Source organism: Mesoplodon bidens (assembly GCF_964165515.1).
Source record: "Mesoplodon bidens genome assembly, chromosome: 3".
Lineage (NCBI taxonomy): Eukaryota > Metazoa > Chordata > Mammalia > Artiodactyla > Ziphiidae > Mesoplodon > Mesoplodon bidens.
The window spans coordinates 175,754,898-175,778,006 of record NC_138178.1 but is presented as its reverse complement, the minus strand read 5'-3'; the positions used below and the strand labels follow the sequence as shown (position 1 = coordinate 175,778,006).

The following is a 23,109-nucleotide window of genomic DNA, read 5'->3' as shown; positions in this document are numbered from 1 at the left end:
GTCCAAGTTCTAGTCAAACAGTGCAAGGTTTCTTCAGGCCTTGTCACTCACTATCTGGTCAGGGCTGCTCGTGGACATTCATTTTTGATGTCTGTAGAACGAGCACAGAGCTTCTTTCCCACTCGGCTGTGGGTATTACGTGTCTGTGACGGTCCCTGGGATGGCCCAGGCACGGGGCAGGTGCTCCCCTCGCTACTGCCTCCTCCCAGATGTCCACCAAGAGAGTTTGCGGCCAATGAGCAGAAAGACGCAGAAGACCACACTGAGAGTGTATGTGATGTATGTCTACACAGTACAGTTCAGGGTAACATATAATGTAACGCTAGCTCTGAACACCACCACTTATTTTAGGAAGCTGTCAAGATGCTAAGACCTTGTAAGAGGTTCAGTTTTCTAAAACTGCTATCATGTCAACGGTTTCTCTTAAGAAATAAAAAACCAGGGAATTCCCTGGCGGTCCAGTGGTTATAGGACTCTGTGCTTTCACTGCCGAGGGTCTGGGTTCAATCCCTGGTCCGGGAACACTGCGTGTCAAAAAAAAAAAAAAAAAAAAAAGGAAAAACAATACTGTATACTTTCAGTGAATAAATAGATCCACATTTACATTATTTAGCGTGAACATACGCACACGCAGACAGAGATGTGGAATGATATACAGCAAACTCCAAACAATTTGCTCTGAGATGCCAGGAAAGATAGGAGACTGATTCTGGGGATGAAGCTAGGGAGAATTTTCGTTTTATTCGTAATTAAAAAAAAATTTCAAAGTGGCTATATTCACACATGGATTTTTAAAAAAGATTAAAAAGATAAATGGAAGCTGACTAAGGCCAAAAGAGAGGCCCCGAGGCCCTGGGTCCTGGGGTGACTCCACTGCCCACGCGCTGGGTGGAGTTATCACCTCCCACTGCGGCCTGAGAGACCTGTTTACATTACTAGCTGACTAGTTAATCTGGGAAGTTTTTTTTTTTTGAGGTAGGAAGAGAAAAAATACAGAGGCTTGGTAAAAAACAGGGTCAGGGTCACATCTAGCTCATGCGAGAGAGCTTTCCTAGGCCAAGGGTCTTCAGTTTTTTTTTGGTGTCAGGATCATGTCCTCTAAAAAAGTCTGGGGCTTCCCTGGTGGCGCAGTGGTTGAGAGTCCGCCTGCCGATGCAGGGGACACGGGTTCGTGCCCCGGTCTGGGAAGATCCCACATGCCGCGGAGCGGCTGGACCCGTGAGCCATGGCTGCTGAGCCTGCGCGTCCGGAGCCTGTGCTTCGCAACGGGAGAGGCCACAACAGTGAGAGGCCCACATACCGCAAAAAAATAAAAAATAAAAAAAAAATTAAAAAGTCTGGAGGACCCTAAAGAGCTTAGGTCACGTGGGTTCTACCTACTGATACTGACCAGATTGGAGAATGTTTAAAACATTTACTTAATTCATTTAAGATAAGAGGAATAGGCTCATTTCGTGCTAACATAAATATCATTTTGAGGATAACTTCATTTAAAAAACAGCAGGAAGAATGACACGGTTTTATATTTCTGCCTATTTCTTTAAAGTCTGACTTAAAAGACAGGTAGACCTGCATTTCTGCTTCTGTATTCAATCTGTATGATATGGTATTTTGGTTGAAGTATATGAAAAGAAGCCCAGCCTTCACAGACATATTTAGTTGAAAAAGGGAGGTATTTCAATGGCTTTATAAAAAAAATGGTGGATATTCTTCTTTGATTCTATGCTAACATTCAACAAGTGGTAGTTCCTTAAAGATCAGTTGCACCGTGGAATCTGGAGGCATATTGATGGATGTTTCAGTGACATCAAACCCTGAGATGTGTCCTGCACTTTCAATGTCTCTCCTGCCCATGCATGTCTGCAGCATCGCTGAATGTGCTGGCATGTAGTCATGCAGATCTTCCATCGTTCACATCAAGAAGCCCTGTTTGTTAATATCACCAGGAGTCGTCAGCACCGGGAGCTGTCAAGCTCACGCTGGCGGATACAAGTTTTCCAAAATTCAAATTTTTGCTTGCAAGTTTGAATTTTATCATGGGCAACAAATAGTGTCACTGCTGTTTCCCCCGAATTGACAGGCTTCCTTCATTCCTTTTTGAGAATGCAAACGTGAAATATTCAGGTCTTACTAACCCAATCTGTCTGTCTTTTGTTCTTTCAAGTATTGAATGAAAATGATGTTCCTGAAAAAAGTGGCTCAGCCTGCAACTCACACGACTGTGCAATGTTCCTAGAGACCGTCACCATACTGCAGTGTGCCCGAGGGCTCTGTGTGAACTATGCATGTCCTCCACAAAATGTTATTAAAAGGTGTGTTTGCAGGGGGTGAGATTTACTAACCCTAACATTTCATGCTTCATCAAGGATAGTCTTAGGTCCGACTGGTGTGGCGTGGTGGAGCACACGCTGGTTTCTAGCTGGACACCACTGCGAACTCCAAGCAAGGAGCTGTTCTACCCACCACTGCCTTTGCACCATCAGGGCAAACGGCCACACGGTGAAAGAGGCAAAAAAGGCCTTCGCATTCTTGGGAAGACAGTTTTGACCTTGCAGATCCCTTGCAAGTATCTCAGGGACTCCAGGGGCCCAATGACCGCACCTATAAACACTGCCCTATGGAAGCGCTGAGGATACCGTCACAGCTTCAGAGTTGTGAAAACAAGGTTATCATATACCACCCCTAGAGAAGCCTGGCCTACTACCTGAAGGTGAAAAAAACTTCTAGTTGTATATGTACCAAAATGATCTACAAATGCAAACATACACAGACAACCCCCGCCCCGTTTCTTCCTCCTCGAAGCCTACCAAGAATAAAGGACCAGCAATTTAGGAAAACTAGGCTTGCTCCCTAGAGTGAAACATTACTATTTTCACAACTTTATAAGTAAAAATACCATAATTAGAACACATTGTTGGTCAATAACACAACCAGCAGATAAAAATCCAAATGTAATACAAGAAGTTCACACACATCAACGACAAAGCAGAGACTGAAAAACCTAATCAAACAGGTATAACAGCTCAAGCTCTATTAAAAATATCACAATATTAAAACTTGAAACAATAAGGTATAAGGTTATAGTTTGGATCCCACTTAGTTCAAATACTATCTTTTTTTTTGGCCACACCGTGCAGCATGTGGGAGCTTAGTTCCCTGACCAGGGATCGAACCGGCACCCCCTGCATTGGAAGCGCAGAGTCTTAACCTCTGGACCACCGGGGAAGTCCCACCAAATTCTATCTTAATTTAAAAATCCCAACACAGAAAAGGAATTCAGGAGTTTAATGTAATGGGATTTGACAATTTGACAGTAAACTTTTGGAAGTCCAACTGCTAAAGCATCAGAAAGCAACATCTGCATTTAAATACAACTAAGGGGAAATGACAAGTGAAGTCACCCTATGTGGGAGTAATCACAGATAAAACCTCTAACTTCTAAAAGTAGAATTCCTCATGAATCTTATGCGAAAACACTTTTCTTCAAAAGAGTTAAAAATGGGGTGAGGAGAGGAATGTATTAAATGCTGATTTCTTATTAACAGACTAGATCCCTAAGAGTGAAAAGTCTGAAAGGGGATCAGTAAGTACACTCTGACTAGAGAGACTCTGGATCACCTTACTAGGTAATTTTACACACAGTCTACAAGCAGAACACAGTGCACACTCCAGGATCATCAATGATACTGATTTCTTCCAGGTGGTGAAATGACGAGCAAATTGCAAGAAGAGAGGCTTGGTAAATGGGAGAGGGAGAGAGCAGACAGAGACAGAGACAGATCAGCTTCAAGATGCACAAATACAGGTAATACAGCAGCGGAAAAATAAAATAAGTTGTGGTTAAGATGCTGGGCTCTGAATTACCACAATGACCTAGAAAAGAGATGACAACCACAGCAACCACTAACACGTCCCATCGTCTGACAACACGCCGGCACCATTTTAAGCGTTTTATATGTATTCACTCATTTAACTAACCCTCATAAAAATACAGAGAGGTAGGTCCTTTTATCCCCATTTCATTCCCATTTCCAAGCAGAGAAGTGAGTTAGCTTGCCCAAGACAGCTCAGCTAACCAGTGGTGGGGTGGGAGCAGGGATCCGACCCCAGCCCTGTGGCTTCAGACCCCCCACCCTTAACCACTAAGCACCCTGCCTCTCAAGTTCAGAGGGAACCTTGCTTTTACCTAAGAGCGTGCCGTAAACTGTTATGTTTTAAAAGTCCAATAAAAATGCCAATAAACATCAAAAAAAGGTGTACATCCCCAAAACACCGTTCGGTAAGATGGTACAGCTGTCTGTGCAGCCACTGCAAGTCAGCAACGAGGGGACCGTGCTGGCTGCAGGAGGCCACCAATAATGCACTGGGCTACAGGGTCTCAACCTCACCCCACCTGGGATGACCAAGCCCCCGCCTGATTATTTCACTGATGGCCACTAATTTGTCAGCAATGCAGTAAAAAGAAAAACACAGGAAAAGCCAAAACTTGAATATAAAAGACCACTGCTCACTATTTAGGAAACAATTTCTAAGTAATTACATGTCCTTTGCACATTTTTTCTAAAGCAGAACATTTTAAAGACATTTCTCTCAAACATTACGAAAAAGTTTAAACCTACACAGAAGCTGAATACTTGTATTCAACGTGTACACCTGTATACCCACTTCCGCAGATTCACCAATTGTTCGCATATTAGCATATTTGCTTTACATTTATTTTTCTCTGTTATTTGAAGTAAGTTGCAGAGATCATGATACTTCACCCCTAAATACCTCCGTCTGCAATTCCTAAGAATGACGACAGTGCCTACAAATCACAATCCCTTTAAAACTAATAGTAATTCCATAGCGTCCCACATCGCTCTGTACTCGACCAATGTCTTCTGCAGGCTTGATTTTACTTTGTTTTGTTTTTAGAACACAGATCTGATACAGATTCACTCACTATATTTGACTGTTACATCTCTTTAGTTTTTCTTTTTAACTAGAGGGGTTTTTGATTTATGAATAATTCAAGGGCCTAAAACAAAAACAGATTTTTCTTGCTGTAGTAGTTTGTCCTTGTGCACTTTAGCCATGTCTTTCCAAGGTTAATAAGAAAGACTTTCCCTTGAGTACATTAGTGAGAGAAACTACCCCAGTTTTGGAGTTCTCCGCATCCCTGGTGGTACTTTTCCCATCTGACAGGGAAGAGGAGGTGAGGTGGGCCTTGTCTGGAAGCAGATGTGGGAGAAAGAGGTCTTGCCTGCTCCGGCCTCTGGTCTGGGATGCTCCGCGTGGCCAGGAGCTGGGCCGACAGAAGGTGCTTTGTCCCATCTTATCACCTGGAAATCCAGAGCCTCCCCAAAGACTGCAGCCCAGCTTTAGCTGGGGCTCCAAAAAAGGCCAAAAAGATAATACCAGAAGATGACATACGTGGCTGCCTTTCCTTCTGGGACGGCCACCAGCAGCGGCTTGGGGACATGTAGCTGACACAGGGGCAGGGGCCCTGGACTTGGCCTTACAGGCTGGTAACCTTGGGGAGGAGTGACTACTAGGACGCATCCAGCCGACCTCCCGGGCAGGAATGCTGGGAGGAACAAGTCAGGCGGTGTGCACAAAAGCGCGTCACATCCGGCAGGTCGCCGTCGGATCGGAGGAGAGCCGCCTTGCAGTGCTACCTGATGTATGGAAGTAGAGGAGGGTATACCCCAAACCTCTGTGCCTTCGAAGACACGGTCCTTTCCTAGATTCAAAAACACACACCCTTTTCTTGACTACTAACCTTGCTTCTTTACTTTTGTCTCATTCTTTCACACAATTAACATCTTTCAATGAAAAAGTTCTAGGAGTTTAGCTTTTGCTGCAAGGCAGGAGTCATGATCAGTTCAGGGAAGACTAATTAACAAAAGGTGTGCAGGCTTTAACACAGACATGCACCCCCCAGAGAGTTATTTGTTACTCTGGTTTCCTTCCTCACTGGCAGGAGCGACAAGAGAGAACAACTTCACACAGGCTCACTCCAGGGAGCTTTAAAGGTGTACTTCTAAAAAGCCACCTCATAGAGAGCGACAGCTACACAACACACAGATGTTAGCGAAGTAAACACCTTGAGTTGGGCTGGTACACTATTCGGAGAGAAAGAATCACCGGTTTGATCTCTTGAGGGGTCTTTGTTTTGGGTCGTCAATGACATTTTTCCTTCCTAGGTTCTGGGAATGAGGACAGTGCTAGGCATCCATCCTCACAACATTCACTGACTTTAATCACGCAGGAGTGTCCCACACCTGGGAACCTACGTGCACGTGCACAGGTGGGCTTAGCAGCGCTGGCTAAGTCATCAGACGGGCTGCAGCGGGAAAGGAAGCCTTCGGGTTTGACACCCTACACTGCCCCCTGCTCGTTCTTTTCTAAATTTTTTTGGAAAGGTAAAGACTTTCATTGAATTGGCGACTCAGGAATACTTGTGAGAAAACAAACTCTTCTATAATCAGACTTCCATTCCCCAGGAAAAATGGGTTTACACAGGGAATAATTTGCTCTCCAGCTCCCCACCAGGCCGAGGTTACTCCTCAGTCTTTCAGAGACAGGACTCACCAACCGACTACAAGATCGGAGCAGTTAACAACTTTCTTGAGGCCAGAATAAAAGCCAGCTGGCACAGGATGGAGGTCGCACTCTTCCTCTCTGCCCATTAACATCTTTTTTGGCTTGGCTATTCTTGCCTTAAACCTGGCTCTGGAAGTGAAATATATTTTACTATACTTAACAGGCAGTTAAAATTCAAGGAATAGTCTAGAACAGGGGTGGGCAAACTATGTCCCACGGGCCAAGTCTGGTCAGCCACCTGTTTTTGTAAATGAAGCTTTACTGGAACACAGTCATGCCCATCTATGGCTGCTTTCTCAGCCAAAAATATTTACTTTCCAGCCTTTTCTGAAAAAGTCTCTTGATCCCAGTCTAGAACTGTGCTGTCCAATACAGCAGCCACTAGACACATGTCTATTTAAATTTAAAACAACTAAAATGAAATAAAATGAAAAATTCAGTTTCTCAGTTGCAGTAGCCACATTTTAAGGGCTCAACAGTCACATGTGACCAGGGGCCACTGTAGTGGACAGCACGGAGAACATTCCCACCATCACAGACAGTTCTCTCGGACAGCCCTGGAAATACAGGATTTAAGTCATCAAGCTAAATTTATAGCCATCAAGTTCCTCCAGGTGACACCTTCTCCTTCTACAGACAGAAAAGTTTAGACTTTTCAGCAACATGTTCCTGTCACACTTTGAGTTTTTAGGATATGCTAATTCACTATATTAACTGCAAACTCTAGACTATGTAATAGGAGATAAATATCAAACCAATTGGGACTACTAATCAGTTTAGTGATCGTATTGACTGATTTGTTTACTTGACTGCCCCACCATCCAGGGGACTGTAAACTCTGAAAGCTGGGCCACAGTGCTTGCTTCATATTCTGAATTAGGAACCTGCTTGGCACGTGGTGGTAGCGACTTGACAAATATTTGTAAACTGAATGAAGAAATGAACCCTAGGCACAAAAACTGTCATATGCCAGAGGCCACTGAAACAGATGGATGTTGATAAGACACTGGGAAAAAACCCGCTATTATAATCCTGTGGCAAAAGGTTCTACAAACAGCCAAAATTTCTATTTTTAAAATAAAAAAAATTTTTTTCTTTTTTCTTTTTTTAAAAAGATTCCAAACAAAACAAAACAACTGCCTTGGTTTGTTTAACTGCCTTGGTTTGGATTCTGGCCCTACCACTTATAGGTTGAGTGACCTTGGGCTGGTTATTTTACCTCTGTGTGGAAGATCCTTCTTCTCTAAATGCACCCTGAGTCGGTGGTAAGCCTCAGTGTGGCCCCCTCCCCTTCCCAGCATCATGATTACATCAGCCCCTGCTCTCTCTCCAAGCACCTGCCCAGAGTCAGCTCTTCCTGTGCCCCTCCTGTACCAGGGTCCCTGTGTGGGTCTCCCACTAAACCATCCATTCCTCTGGGGCGGGGACCCTCAGCACTGGACACACAGAGGAGATGCTAAGTGGATATTAAATTGATCAAGACTCTAAAAGCCAATATAAACAAAATAAAATTTGCTAAACCACACATTAACATGCTTGCTCTAAAAAGTCCTTATGAGTAAATCAAGCGTTCAAGTTTTAGCTAGTTCACTGTTTGACCCAGAATTTAGTTTTAGGCCCTAAAGGTTATCCCTTCTTAAAATCTCAAGTCTCTTTTAGGTTAATACACTTCACTACTTTTTCCCTTCACAATTAGACAGCAACCAACCACTCAACCAACAGCAAAAAAATTCAAACTGGTCACAGTAAAGTCTTGGAATTAAAAACAACAACAACAATGTGGTATAAGATATAAAATCCAACGATTCCATTTCAGAATAAAGTCATAGTTCAAAAAATGACTAGTACATTAAGTGTTTAATGAAATGAGAAAACTCAAACTAAAACAATCTGTTATTTATAAGAAGATACCTTAAAAGTATCAAAATACACATTTTATATGCTATAAAATTTTCTTTTTGCTAGTCAGTCACCGTTTAAGAACTTAAATCGAAACACAATTACATTTTGTTTTTGCCCATTTGGCTCCTGCAACTAAAATACCTGAGTGCTATCTGTGGTCAACATTTGCTCTTTCCTGGGTGCACTACAAAACAATGTGACCTACAGGTTGGTCACTGTGGACATTAATTTCCACCAGCTTCTTTCAAGAGGGTTTGGAGAGCAAAGCAACACCCATTTTATTCCAACAGACTGGGTATTCATGTGGTTTTATCTCCTTTATCTGCGTACACCCTAGGATCTGAAAAATCTTGTCTGGCATTTTAGTCATACAGACTATTAGTCACCTAGAGATCCTGCCCCCACCCTTCCTTGACATGGGTCCTTAAAGGAGATTCTGACAGTTAGAACTGTTCTGTTAGGGACAGAGCTGTGATACTGTATAAATTTTAAAGTGATATGATGAAGCTTAACATTCATTTTCTATTTCACCCAATTATGAACAAAAAATTTGTGTAACAAATACTTTTAAATGCTAAGGAAAAGTATATGATTATCCTGATAGCTGTATTTTAATATAATTATTAATTACTATGCTAATTGTGTTTTTAAGCTAAATTCTGAACCCCAATTTGGTATAAACTACAAGTGGCAAACTGTAATTATTAAAAGTGATCTATACACTCATCGAAAACTTGTTGCCATTTAAATATTTAAAGGCAAATGTCAATACAAAGCCTATTTAAGTGCAAAGTATCTCCTACTATTCAATAAAAACGCTAACAGCTCAGAAATTATGACCCACGATGGATTCCAATATTTCAAAGCACGAGTCTATTTCTCTTTTCGAATCCAGGGCAAGAACGAAAACAATCCTTTTAAAGGAAGTTCTTTTCTAATCATTTCTGCATATTTTCTGACTGCAATTCATCGTTAATTCAGAGGTGTGTCCTGGTGAAACCTTCGGGGTGTTAAGCAACACAGATGCAACAGAAACTCTGCGCACGGACAACTTGGCCAGGCGTGCCGCCCCGCCTCTCCTTCCTACCCCCGCCCAATGCCTTCCCCGGGCAGTGACTTCACATCCTTTGACATCAGCACGGCTCTGAAAGGGGGATGGGAGAGCGAGCAGAAAGCAGAAAAACCAGCTTTGAACTATGCATGCAAGGCCTCTCTCAAGACTCAAATTCTGTGAGTAGTTCGTAAAATGCCAAATTGCAGTGACACACCCAGCCTCCTCTGGTTAGGTCTGCCGCAAAACGGGGTGAATTCTGCTAGAAAGAACTTCCTGCTTTTCTTATCTGAAGCACAATAGCCATTTATTAACTCACCACAGAAGGTTCCGTTTCAGTGAAACACACAATAACTTACCTCGAATATGGAGAAGGGCCACGGGCTGGAAAGGCCCATTGGAGTTGGCCGCATCCACCACCATCCTGCTGCCCGCTTTATTACATGTCAACATCTAGACTTCAGCGGGAAAGGCAATGTACTCCTTAAGGCAAGAAACCAGCCTCCATTTTAGTTTAAAAAAAAAAGACAAACTGAAGCTCTCTGCAGCTGGAGGGAACTGGCTGGTTCGTGATGTCAGCAGGCACGGGGCTCGCTGATTGGCCGGAAGCTGCAACTTAAAATGACACTAAAAAAACTGCAAATGGAAAGAGCATTCTGTTTGGCTGTCAGTGTGCATGAAAAGCCTGGACATTTTTTGGCTTTCTGCAGTCTTCATTTCTCAATAACTTTTAGGCAAAGATCCCACTTCTTAAGGGGCAGGACTGAGGCCACAACCCTGGCCAGACTATAAACACATGATTCTGAGAGAGCTACCAAAAAAAAAAAAAAACAAAAAAAAAAACACAAAAAACCCACAAGTGTGCATGTGTGTCTACATGAACTTTAAATTTTAGCATTTCTCTAACTGGTACCCCAAATTCACTGGTACCTTATACCCACCTGGCCACCTCCTATTTTCTATTCTAATTACTTTAAATATCTGTATCATTTTTGGCAACCTAGTTTTTTTTTTTTTTTTAAAGCAAATTGGCTATTCAAATATTACACAATCCCAATTCATCAGTTTGGACTCTTGTTCAACCTTTCCTACTACCAAGTTATGAATTAATAATCTTCAAACACTGGTTTTCTCGGGATCTAATTTTTTTATTGGAAAAATTCAGTTAAAAAATTATATGAAAAATGAAAGCTTCTTTAAATTTAATAGCTAGAAAGTGCTGTAAGTTAAAGTTATTTATACCACCTGGCTGTGAAAGTTAAAGTCATAAAATAGAATGCAAGTGTTTATTTTTGTATCTTAAAGATGTCAACATACCACTTTTATTTAATTTTTTATATTTTAAATTAAAATTTTTTAATTAAAAAAAGATATTTCACTTTTTAAAAATATGGCGCTAATATTAAAAGCTATTATTCAGATCTTAGTTTCCTATCTTCAAAAAAGGTTCATGTAAAAAGCTGAAGAAGGACATCATTTCTGAATTGGAGTATCCTGGCCTGGGGAGGGGGTGTACGTGTGTGCTGGAGAGATGATTCCCTACAAAAAGAAGTGCTATTACTAGCTCCAAATGAAAATGAATAAGCTATGAGAAAAACCTCTTTGCCAGGCAGAACTGAAAAAAATTCCTCACTCCTTCACACACACACACAACTGAGTTTGTCCAAACCATGTCTTCTCTTTTTATAAATTCTCAGACAACGCCCCTCGCCCCCCACCTTTCCCAGCTTGTGAACAAGAACCAAAAAGCCCTTTGGTTTCTAAACATAACTCACAACAGTAAGAAACACCTGAAATGGACTGGGGTTAGCAGTTACATCTGTGGGCTGGCACTCAACACATTTCAACGAGCAGATGAACTGCTACAATCATTCGGGGGTGCTTATTAAGTTCCCCTACACTAGTAAGAAGGTAGATCTTACTATGTGTATCAGTAGCCATTAAGAAAATAAACGAAAGCAAACCAAATCCTACCCCTGCCCCCCTCCGCAGAGCTGAAGGATGCTGCTGGATTCCAAAGCTGGCCATGAACTAAATTGTAACAAGCCATAGGGAGTGGGTGTCATGTGATGGGCCTCCCACCTGCCTGGCTCCTCTGCCGTCTGAACAGCCTGTGTTCCGAGTCAGGTACTGTGAACTAAGGTTCTGGCTGCTGACCCTCTGGGTGCATCAGATGCGCAAGGATGGCTCTCCCAGAACCATCACCTCCTCACCCAGGAAGTGGTGCCAGATGAACTCGGCATTAAGGATCGAGGCTTGCAGGGGGCTTTGTGAGGGGTCAGGAAGCAGATGCTTACTGTAGATCTTACCTTAAAAAGAGAGGGACCTGTTCTCAAACAGTTTAATACTTCACATGAGATGCGATGGGGAAATGTGCCTGTCCTAAGATTGGGCTATTGAGTGGAATGCAGAAATAAGAGGGAAAGACTCCTAGACTCTCTGTATAAAATATACAGGTTAAAGTCAAAGAAAAAGTGAAGACACTGGTTGATGTATTTTTCCTAATGATCTCAGATCAAAGGATCTCAACTTTATTAGTGATTTTCCCCCATGCTGTTTTGAAGCCTTATGCACATAAAGTAGTTCTTTAAAGGACTCAAAGTCTGTGATCTGGAAATCACTGATGAAACATACTCTAAAATATAAATAAGCAAACAAGCAGATAAATAATATGGAGGAAAAAATAAAAGACTTGAACAAATAAAGATAAGGTGTGTTTCGGGACTGGAAGCATACATACTATAAATAAGCTGATGTTAGTACTTCCCCAAATTGATTTATAGTTTTAAAGCAATTCCATTCAAAATTCAGAGGAGTCTCCTTAGTTTTCGGGGTATCTGACAAAATAATTCTCAAGTTCACTTGGAAAAATTAAAAGCATGAAGAATGAGAACACTTCTTATGAGAAAGGCTGGTCCTACCAACTATAAAGCTTATGAACTAAGCACAGTGTGATGTGGGCTTAAGAGACAGGTCTTGGAACAGACAGCAACAGCTCCCAAAACAGTCAGTGTAGTTGTACAAATGTAATATTCGGATAAGGAAGGAAGCTCAAATCCACGGAAAGGGGAGGATTATTCAGACAATTGGTTGGCTATATGTGGGCAGAAGTCAATTTAAGTCTTACCAAAATAAAATCTGAGATGGGTTAAATAAAAAAACAAACACAGTTAAATTTTTAAAAAGTCAAATCATACCCCCCACAAATCCCCCACAGCTTTGAGAAGAAAAGGGAAATGAGTATATCAATTCTCAAGCCAGAAAAGGACGATTAAAAAACACTGGACAAACCCGGAGGGGATATTCCTCACATTAAAAAATTTACAAATTTCTGTATGTTCCCTCCAAAAATCAAAAGGAAGTATAAATGCTATAATTACAAGAGATTAATAATATACTGCGATTAATTAGAAAAACACTGAGACCTCAGTGTTCAAATGATTCAGTTTACAAAAGAACTATAACTGCTCAATAATTGTATGAAAAAAGTATTTCTTCACCTATCAAATCAGCAATAATTTTAAAAATTATAATTAATACTGGTAAAGGCATGTTGTAACCTTGCCAACAAATCTATAAATTGTTCTGATCCCTTTGGAAAATAATTTGGCAATATGTAAAGATCCTTTGTTTATGTAATTTAACTCTTGGGAGTCCATTCCAAAAATTTAGTAGCCATGAGTGAGCATCACATTTTAAAAAATATTTATTTAAAAAACTGTGCTGGGACTTCCCTGGTGGCGCAGTGGTTAAGAATCCGCCTGCCAACGCAGGGGACACGGGTTCGAGCCCTGGTCTGGGAAGATCCCACATGCCGCGGAGCATCTAAGCCCGTGTGCCACAACTACTGAGACTGTGCTCTAGAGCCCACGAGCCACAACTACTGAGCCCGTGTGCCTAGAGCCCCTGCTCCACAACAAGAGAAGCCACCACAATGAGAAGCCTGCGCACCGCAAGGAAGAGCAGCCCCCACTCACTGCGAGTAGAGAAAGCCCATGCGCAGCAATGAAGACCCAAACGCAGACAAAAATAAATAAATTAATTTAAAAAAACAAAAAAAACTGTGCTAAAGTATACATAATATAAAATTTACCATCTTAATCATTTTTAAGTGTACAGCTCTAAGTGGCATAAGTACATTCACATTGTTGTGCTACCATGACCACCATCCATCCTCAGAACTCGTTTCATCTTGCCAAACAAGCAGTCTGTCCCCATTACACACTTCCTCCCCATCCTCTTCCTCTCAGCCCCTGGCCACCACCATTCTACTTTCTGTCTCTATGAATGTGACTACTCTGGGTACCTGATACAAATGGAATCATGCAGTTTTTGTCCTTCTGAGACTGAACTACTTCACTCAGCGTAAGTGTCCTTAAGGTTCAGCCATGTAGTAGCGTGTGTCAGAATTTCTTCCTTTTTTAAGACTGGATAATATTCTATTATAGGGGTACACCACATTTTGTTCTATCCATCACTTGACAGACACTTGGGCCATTTCTGCCTTTGGGCTATTGTGAATAATGCTGCTGTAATATGAATACATAAATATCTATTTAAGTCTCTGCTTCCAGTTCTTTTGGGTATTCCCAAAAGTGCAAAGCATGGTAATTGTACTTTTAGTTGTGTGGGGGACCGCCATGCTCTTCTCCACAGTGGCAGCATCGTTTTACACTCCCACCGGCAGTGCACAAGGGCTCCGATCTCTCCAAATCCTCACCAACACGTGCTATTTTCTGTTTTTTGATAGTAGCCATCCTAGTGGGTGTTAAGTGGTAACTCACTGAGGTTTTGATCTGCATGTTCCTGATGATTAGTGATGTTAATCGTGTTTTCATGTGCTTACTGTCCATTTGTATATCTTCTTTGGAGAAATGTCAAGTCCTTGCACTTTTTTTTTTTTTTTTGGGCTGAATTGGGTCTTCATTGCTGCGCACAGGCTTTCTCTAGTTGCAGCAAGCAGGGGCTACTCTTCGTTGCGGTGCGCGGGCTTCTCACTGCGGTGGCTTCTCTTGTTGCAGAGCACGGGCTCTAGGCGCGTGGGCTTCAGCAGTTGCAGCATGCGGGCTCAGGAGTTGTGGCTCATGGGCTTAGTTGCTCTGTGGCATGTGGGGTCTTCCCGGACCAGGGATCAAATCCGTGTCCCCTGCACTGGCAGGCGGATTATTATTATTTTTAATTAATTAATTAATTAATTTTTGGCTGCGTTGGGTCTTCGTTGCTGCCTGCGGGCTTTCTCTAGTTGCGGCGAGCAGGGGCTACTCTTCGTTGAGGTGTGCCGGCTTCTCATTGTGGTGGCTTCTCTTGTTGCGGAGCACAGGCTCCAGGCACGCAGGCTCAGTAGTTGTGGCTTGCAGGCTCTAGAGCACAGGCTCAGTAGTTGTGGCACACGGGCTTAGTTGCTCCGCAGCATGTGGGATCTTCCCGGGCCAGGGCTCAAACCCGTGTCCCCTGCATTGGCAGACGGATTCTTAAACACTGCAATAGCAGGGAAGTCCCCCTTTGCACACTTTTTTAAACGGCTTGTTTTCTTGTTTAGCTGTAGGAGTCCTTTATAAATTCTGGATGTTAATCCCTTATCAGACAGATGATCTCCGAATAGTTCTTCCCATTTTGTGGGTTGCCTTTTCACTTTGTTGATTGTGTCCTTCGCTGCACAGAAGTTTTAAATTTTGATGTGGTCGAATTTATACGCTTTTGCTTTTTGTGCCTGTGCTTTGGAGTCATAGCTAAAAAATCACTGATAAATCTAACATCATGAAGCTTTTCCTCTATGTTTTCCTATAAGGTCTTTGATCCACTTTGAGTTAATTTTTGTGTTTGGTGTAAAGTAAGGGTCCAAGTTCATTCTTTTGCATGTGGATATCCATATTTTCCAGCGCCATTTGTTGAACAGACTGTCCTTTTCCCAGAGTGGGTGGCACCCTTGTTGAAAACCATTTGACCATACCTGTGACGGTTTATTTCTTGGCTCTCTTCTACTCTATTGGTGTATGTGTTTGTTTTTACGCCAGTACCACACTGATTCGATTACTGCAGCTTTGCAGTAAGTTTTGAAATCAGGAAATGTAAGGATTTTGTTCTTCTTTTCCAAGATTGTTTTGGTTATCCAGGGTCCCCGGAGATTCCATGTGAGTTGTAGGATGAATTTTTCTATCTCTGGAGAAAAACACTGTTAGGATTTTGACAGAGATTGTATTGAATCTGATGATCTCTTTGGGCAGTACTGATGTTTTAACGATATTAAGTCTTCGAATACGTGAACACACATTGGCTTTCCATTTACTGGTGTCTTCTTTAATGTCTTTCAGCAATGTTTTGTAGTTTTCAGCATACAAGTCTTTCACCTCCTATGTTAATTCTAAGTATTTTATTCTTTTTGAGAGCATCACATTTTTATTTATGATTCTAAAATACCAGAAACAACCTTAATGTCAAAGGGATTATCCCACACAGTGAAATATTACACATCCATCAAAAATATTTATGAATTTGTAAACTAAAAATATACGTGAGAAGGGCAGTGTATAATTTTTCAGAAATAGTATGATTATAAAAAGGAACGCTCTCAAAATATCAACAGTAGTCACTGTGGAGTGTTATGGTTATGGGTAGTTCTTCTTTCTGAAACTTCTCTATATTGTTCAGTATTGCTAAAATAAGCACACAATACTTTGATGAAAATTAAAAGTAACAATTAAAAAAAAGACATGTAGATTAAGTTACAGCAGAGAGAATCCCTTAGTGAATGCTGCCTCTCAGGCACAGGCTAAGAACAGAGAAAGGGCTGTGATGGGAACCCAGGAAATATGATGCAAAAGACTTATGGTGATGCATAAATGAGATCAAGTATGTAAAAACACACAAACAAAAATTAGCCTAAACTAGGCATGACAAACTGAACCAACAAATTACAGGATGTTGACTCCCGTCTTGAAGAATCCATTACGGACTCCTTAAATTTTTACTGCAAGTTTGCACTGAATCAATAGGCTCATCTAAGCTCTCGAGGTTCAATTAGCCGCCAGAGTACTTTCCTCACGGAGGAAACAAGGACTCAGCAAACACACCGGAAGAGGCTCACGTGCAGCCCCATCACTGGCTTGGGCATAAGTCTTCACTGCCTACTCAGGGAGAGGCCGCCCGCCCTCAATAAGTCCAGGCTGGTTCTTCTCTCCTCACCTGTAAAGGGTCTGTCTGTGATCACCCTACCGCCATGGCTTTTAGAAGGCACAAATGTCACCGAGGGAGTGGGGAGCTCAGGAGGGTGCAGCTGCCACTGAAGGAGGGTCCCACCGCACGTCGCTCCAGCCATTACAGGGAAGGTGCTGGAAGCAGTGGACACTGTAGCACTTGAAGAGCAGGGTCTCGACCCTGGGGCTGTAGTGTGAGGGTGCCGCAGAGCCACTGACGGGGTCTCTGCCTGGACTAACCCCTCTGGGAAGTCTTCCTCTCCCCTCTCTGGGCCACAGGTCTCTTCCCCGTCAGCCTCAGGACAGTGCCTGGCACACAGCAGGCGTTCCATCAAACTGACTGAATGAAAGAAGGGCCGAATCAAGCAGTAATACCCAATTCTGATCCTGCAAAACTCCCTCACCACTCTTTATACCTCGTCCCCGTAGCGCGTAACCAAGAGGGGTACGCCATCTAACCACCTGCAGCACGACACATCCCACCCCCTGCATGCAGAGCCCCCATCCAGGCTCCCACCACACCCTCCACTGGTGTCTGTGCCCAGCCCTCATGCCCCCCATGGCACCCTCCAGCCACGCTTCTGGACTCTCCCATGACAACCTTCCTGCCGCTCTGCAGGGCTTGAGCTAACTCGGAGGAAAGGCGCCTTTCTGGGCTCAGTGCAGAGCTCCTTCCAGAACCGAAAGTGGGCAGACAGACCACAGCTCTCAGTGCGCCCGCCCGTCAAGGATGCAAACACAAGCATCTCTGTACTGCACAAAGATGAAGGTTGAATAGGAGTTATTCTTTATTCTCTGCGTCCTCTGTCACTTTATTTGGGTTTTTATTTAAAAACAAACTGCCATTTGTAGGTAGCATTTCTGAATAAAACTTTCACATTTTCATTTCTAAATTCAGCTGAAGGTTTTAATTTTCATCTCCCCAGGCAATTTTACGGGCAAGTTAAGTATGCTCATATTTTAGTGAAGAAGGTTTACAGTTTCTTTCACTAAAAGAAGGTTCTGTCTTGGGGGCTTCCCTGATGGCGCAGTGGTTGAGGGTCCGCCTGACGATGCAGGGGACACGGGTTCGTGCCCCGGTCCGGGAAGATCCCACATGCCGCGGAGCGGCTGGGCCCGTGAGCCATGGCCGCTGAGCCTGCGCGTCCGGAGCCTGTGCTCCGCGGCGGGAGAGGCCACAGCAGTGGGAGCCCCGCGTACAGCAAACAAACAAACAAACAAATAAACAAGAGAAGGTTGTGTCTCGAGCCCAGAGAGTTGTGGTGTCATAACTGCAAGGCACTGACACTGCTGGCAGAGCAGACACTTAACCGGAAACTACACGGGCATGGGTGATGTACATTTTGTTCGGTAGGATATCTAACCTAAAAAATTTGGCTTCACTTACAGTTTAAAATAGACTTCTTCCTTAGGCAGATCAAAGATACCTAGCATTCAGCTGTGTTCAAAGGTTGCCAGGGCACTTCTACTTGCCAACAGCAAGGTCAAAGGGACAGGCGCCTGCTGCCCTGTTGATCTGAGCGAGTCCTGCGAGTGGTTTAAAAGGGTGGACGAGCTTATCCCAGGAAAAGGCCAGCGGAGGCGAGCGGAGTAGACGGTGTAAAATCTGCCCCGAGTGCGCTGCTGGGAGACCTTCGCTCATTTTTGTTCTTGCCACAGTTAGGCTGGAAAACCTTTGAAGCCAAAGCAAGTCCTCACCCCCTCCCTTGTTCCGAGAAGGTAGGAAACCCACACAAAGTACACAGAGCGTGTTGACTATTAGCAACAAACCTCACTTCACAAAGAAGAACCTGAGGCGCAGGGAGCCGTGAGCCTGGGAGGGGTTCCAGCCCCACAACAGTTCTGAGAAAATGGAAGGACGTGGGAAGGACAGGCAGACGGGCCCAGAGGGCTTTTCATTCCTTCAGCAAACTTGTGTCTCGGGGATCCATGGCAGATGCTAGACTGGGCACCAAAACAGCCTCTGCCCTCAGTGACACTTTAGACAGGGCAGCGTGTGGTGTGTTCTGCAACCCGTGTCCATCATGATGAACAGATACATGGTGCTCCATCCACATGATGGAATGTTATGCAGCCTTAAAAAGTAGGAAGAAACTTCTGTAGGATTCCACTCATAGGAGGCCCCTAGAGGAGTCAAAATCACAGAGACAGGAAGTAGAATGAATGGTAGGTGCCAGGGGCTGGGGGAGGGGAAGAGGGAGGTATTAACAGGCACAGAGCTTTTGTTGGGGACAATGAATAGACAGTGGGGATGGGCACACTGAATGTGAATCTAGTGAATGCCACTGAATTGTACACTTGCGAATGGTTAAAGTGATAACTGTTACGCTATGTATATTTTACCACAATTTAGGACAAAAGATCAGGCAGGCTTGAGCCAGCCAGGGTGGCTCAGGAAACACTGGAGGAGGCAGAGCCAGCAGGGCGTGCGAGAAACCCAGGCCTGGAGGGCCTGTGCGGTGGGCAAGGGCACGCAAGCAAGGTGTGTGCGTCTGTGTGTGACGTCAGGTGCCGGGAGAAACCCAGGTGAGGTCTGGGGAAGGCCTGAGCTAGACATTAAATGTAAGAGTACAGCTGCCAGTTGAAACCTACTCCCTGGGTTCTTCCCAGAAGGGGCTTGCAGGGTATGACAGGCAGACGCCCGAGACCGGCCCTGGAGTAAAAGCCACGTCTGTGGCCTGACAAGGGTGGACAGGAGGGCGCCCTAGGGCCAGCCTGCGGCTCGAGGCTGGGCTCAGGCTGACATGAGACCAGCTCTCAGCTGTTCACAAGAGCAGCATCCATGGCACCTCCGCTCCCCAGCTACCGCCAGAACAAGGGTCAGGGTCTGGGTCTGGGTCTGCGGCCTCCCTAAGAGCAAGGGCCACCTCCGGTCACTGTCACTGTCCTGACGACCTCCCCACGCTCCAGACAACCCAGGTGGTCAGTAAATATTTGCTGTGAACTGGCACCTGCCTCACCAAGCTGAAAGTTTCCTTCCATTATTGTGGGCAGTCAAGAGAAGACACAGAATCAAACACGTGCCAGAAACAAGACTGATGAAAGCTGAGTTTCTGAACCCACGAGAATTAGAGCAGGCACTATGGTAACTTCTCACATTGCATTTTTATTCTTCAATGAATGGGCAAGAGGTAAAGTTCCTGTAAACAGATGCTAATTCATTTTTAAGCAGTAAAAAATGATGACTTGTATGGTGAGACTTTCAATTGTATCAGAAAATAAACTGCTTTGAATGAGGTTGAAGTATTGTATTTTCACAAAAGGAGGGCAAGACATATAAATGTTTAACTGCCATTCAAAAGCCAATTTTTAAAAATTCAGGTAAGTTCTCCCAACAGTAATGTAACTTCTTTCCCAAATGGCCTAACACTTAGCAATTCTAAATTTCTGCCCCAGGGTCTCCAGTTAACATTAGGCCCTAGTTGTTTCATTATAACTTTGACTTCTCCCTAGGCCTTTCTTTCCTAAAACAAGGAGAATGGCCTCAAGAAACAAAGTCCTTGATTCATTAGTCACCTAAAAAAATCGGTCTCTTCATTTAACACTTCTACCTTCCAGACCGAAAGTATTAAAAGAAAGGACTAACTCAGAGAAATCTTTGAACGAACAGGGCCTGAAGACTACATTCAGCCTCAACGTTAAAAAAATAAAAACAGGAAACATTATTTTCCACTTAGCGAATGACTTAAGCATTTAAATGGCCTCAGTACTAGAAAGGTGCAATGGGACAGACAGGCACCTCCTGCGCTCTGGGCAGAAGTATTCATGGTGCAACCTCTCTGGACAGCACCTCTAAAGGGTTCTTGAAAACGCGTGGCCTTTGATCAGTACTTCCCTTCCTTGATTCCAGCTTAAGGAAAGGTTCAAAAGTGTGAACAACAAAAGATTTACATTAAAGTACGGTTTACAGCAGCTGAAAACCACGGGAATAATAAACGGTGTTTAAATCATGCTCCTATTTCCATTAAAGTCAGGAACAAGACAAATATTCCTGCTCACACCACCACACGTAACATCTTACTGGAATTTTCAGTCAACTCAGGAGAAAGACACTAAAGGTATAAGATTTAGAAACAAAGAGGTGAGATTGCTTTTACATGCAGATCTCATTAGATACCTGAAAACATCCAAAAAAATCAGCTGAAAAACTAGTGCAAACAATAAGATAATTCAGGAAGGAAGCAGGAGGTGAAAGCAAGATGCAGAAATCAACAACCTCCAAATAAACAATTAACAATTATTTAGAAGACATAATGGAAGAGGAGATCCCATTTACAATAATAGCACCAATAATGGAATATCTGGGCACACACTTGCTAAGAAATGTGCAAAACCCACATGAGGGAAACTTAAAAACCCCCCTAAAGGAAATGAAAGTGGCCTTGAACAACTGCACACTACTCTCTCAGAAAGGGGATTTGAACATCCTAAAGATGCCAGTCCTCTCTGGACATTTTAAAAATTTAATGGAATCACAACAAATATATACCAACAGCTTTTTTTTTGCAATGAAATGAGCCAATTCAAAGCTCCTACTGTTTGTAATAATATCATTATTGTTGTCAATCATTTTAATATGATACAGCAATAATTACGTCAATGAAATTAGAAATAAAGATTTTCAGTGTAAGAGATGAAACTATGAAAATTCAAGAAACAAGTGAAAACACTACCATGTTATGAATGCACAACTAAACATATATATATATTTTCTAGAATACATGTTTATGTTCTAGCTCCCTCCACTGAGAGCACCTAAAAGCAACAGCAGTCCAGTAGCAATGAGCACCCACTAGGTACCCTAATTTTGGTCTCTAATATCATTCCCCACTGAAAGCAATCAGGGTTCGTTGAAAAATGGCTGATTCCAAGTCTGGGGCAGGGAAGGTACAAACAAGCCTGGGGGGACATCTTACTTTGTCAGACATCAAGGAAACAAAAATAAATGAGGCCATGACAGCAGCTAGTCCAAATATCACACAATGGTTAAAATTATGCATCTGCACATAAAAAAAGAGTATGGGGGCTTCCGTGGTGGCGCAGTGGTTAAGAACCCGCCTGCCGATGCAGGGGACATGGGTTCAAGCCCTGGTCCAGGAAGATCCCACATGCTACAGAGCAACTAAGCCCGTGTGCCACAACTACTGAGCCTGCACTCTACAGTCCGCGAGCCACAACTACTGAGCCTGCGTGCCACAACTACTGAAGCCCATGTGCCTAGAGCACATGCTCCGCAACGAGAGAAGCCACCGCAATGAGAAGCCCGTGCGCCACAACGAAGAGCAGCCCCCGCTCGCCACAACTAGGGAAAGCCCATGCGCAGCAACGAAGGCCCAACGCAGCCAAAAATAAATAAATAAAATCTTAAAAAAAAGAGAAGAAAGTATGATTTTAGTAGATTAAAACACACTGACATCAATGAAACACACAGTGATATTCAAAAAAGAGAAAGCCAAAAAAACATTTAGTTTTCACCATTTGAGGGAAACTTGTAACTGAAAGGCAAAGAATTAAGCTCACCCTCACTTTCCAGTAGGAGCTGTATGTCAAGATAACCAAATAGCTCTATTTAGCGAGAAACAGCTCTGCTTTTAGAAGAATGCCAGATTAAACGTTGAAATCTCTAGAGAAACTATTGACTCAGGCAAGGATTATCAAGTGGTGTCTAAAGCATTAGCATATGGTTGATGGGGAACAGACACTGGCAGGGTGCCAAAATATACCTTGTAGATTATCACTAGTACTTTTGAATTGCAAAGGGAAATACTGTACAATGGAGAGATCAATTGGTCACCAACCTACTGTAATACAGTGGTAAAATCTAGCATCACTTTTGCTAGTCATCAGATAGTATGCATCTCTCACAATAAAGAAACTATCTCCTGAGTTACACAGCATCACCCCTGATATATTCTATCCAAAAAAGGTTTCCATTTTCAGGAACTATAGGGAATAAGGGGATACTTTACAGGACAATCATCTTGGCTAATTTAACAAGTCATAAACTAGTGCTGCGGTTTATGGCACTCTCAGACTAGTAGTGACACCAGGTGTCTGGCAGAAGCAAAAACAAATCCCTGCTGAAGAAGATACTTTTATCCTAGGTTTCAATTTATTTCAAATATTTGAGTACAGTGACCAGCATACACTAAAAAATAGTCAGGTACACAGGAAATAAGACACCGTGAGCAAAATGTGACAAGGACTTCAGATGTTGGTAATATCTCACGGACTATAAAGCAGCTGTGCTGACTAAAAGAAATCACAAATTTGATGGTTTCTGCAAGGCAATAGGAAAATATTTTTAAAAAGTCACAAAGCAGATTAAAAATAGAACTTCCATAAATGAAAAAAGAATATCTGAAATTTAAAACT

The 23,109-nt window shown here is 43.0% G+C and overlaps 1 protein-coding gene across 9 annotated transcripts in view; it reads right to left on the bottom strand.

Moving 5' to 3' along the window:
• PPP2R5C (protein phosphatase 2 regulatory subunit B'gamma) overlaps positions 1 to 23,109 on the bottom strand; it is a 133,806-nt gene that overhangs the window by 83,954 nt on the left and 26,743 nt on the right. The window contains exon 1 of one of the 9 annotated variants that reach the window (XM_081230337.1): positions 9,901 to 10,114. The exons of 4 other annotated variants lie outside the window; for them this stretch is intronic. In XM_081230337.1, coding sequence (XP_081086463.1) covers positions 9,901 to 9,954 — 54 coding nt within the window. In that variant the 5' untranslated portion in view covers positions 9,955 to 10,114. Of the gene's footprint in view, positions 1 to 9,900; positions 10,115 to 23,109 lie in introns of those variants that run through there. 4 more of the 9 variants (XM_081230332.1, XM_081230339.1, XM_081230336.1 and 1 more) reach the window with 4 other exon arrangements.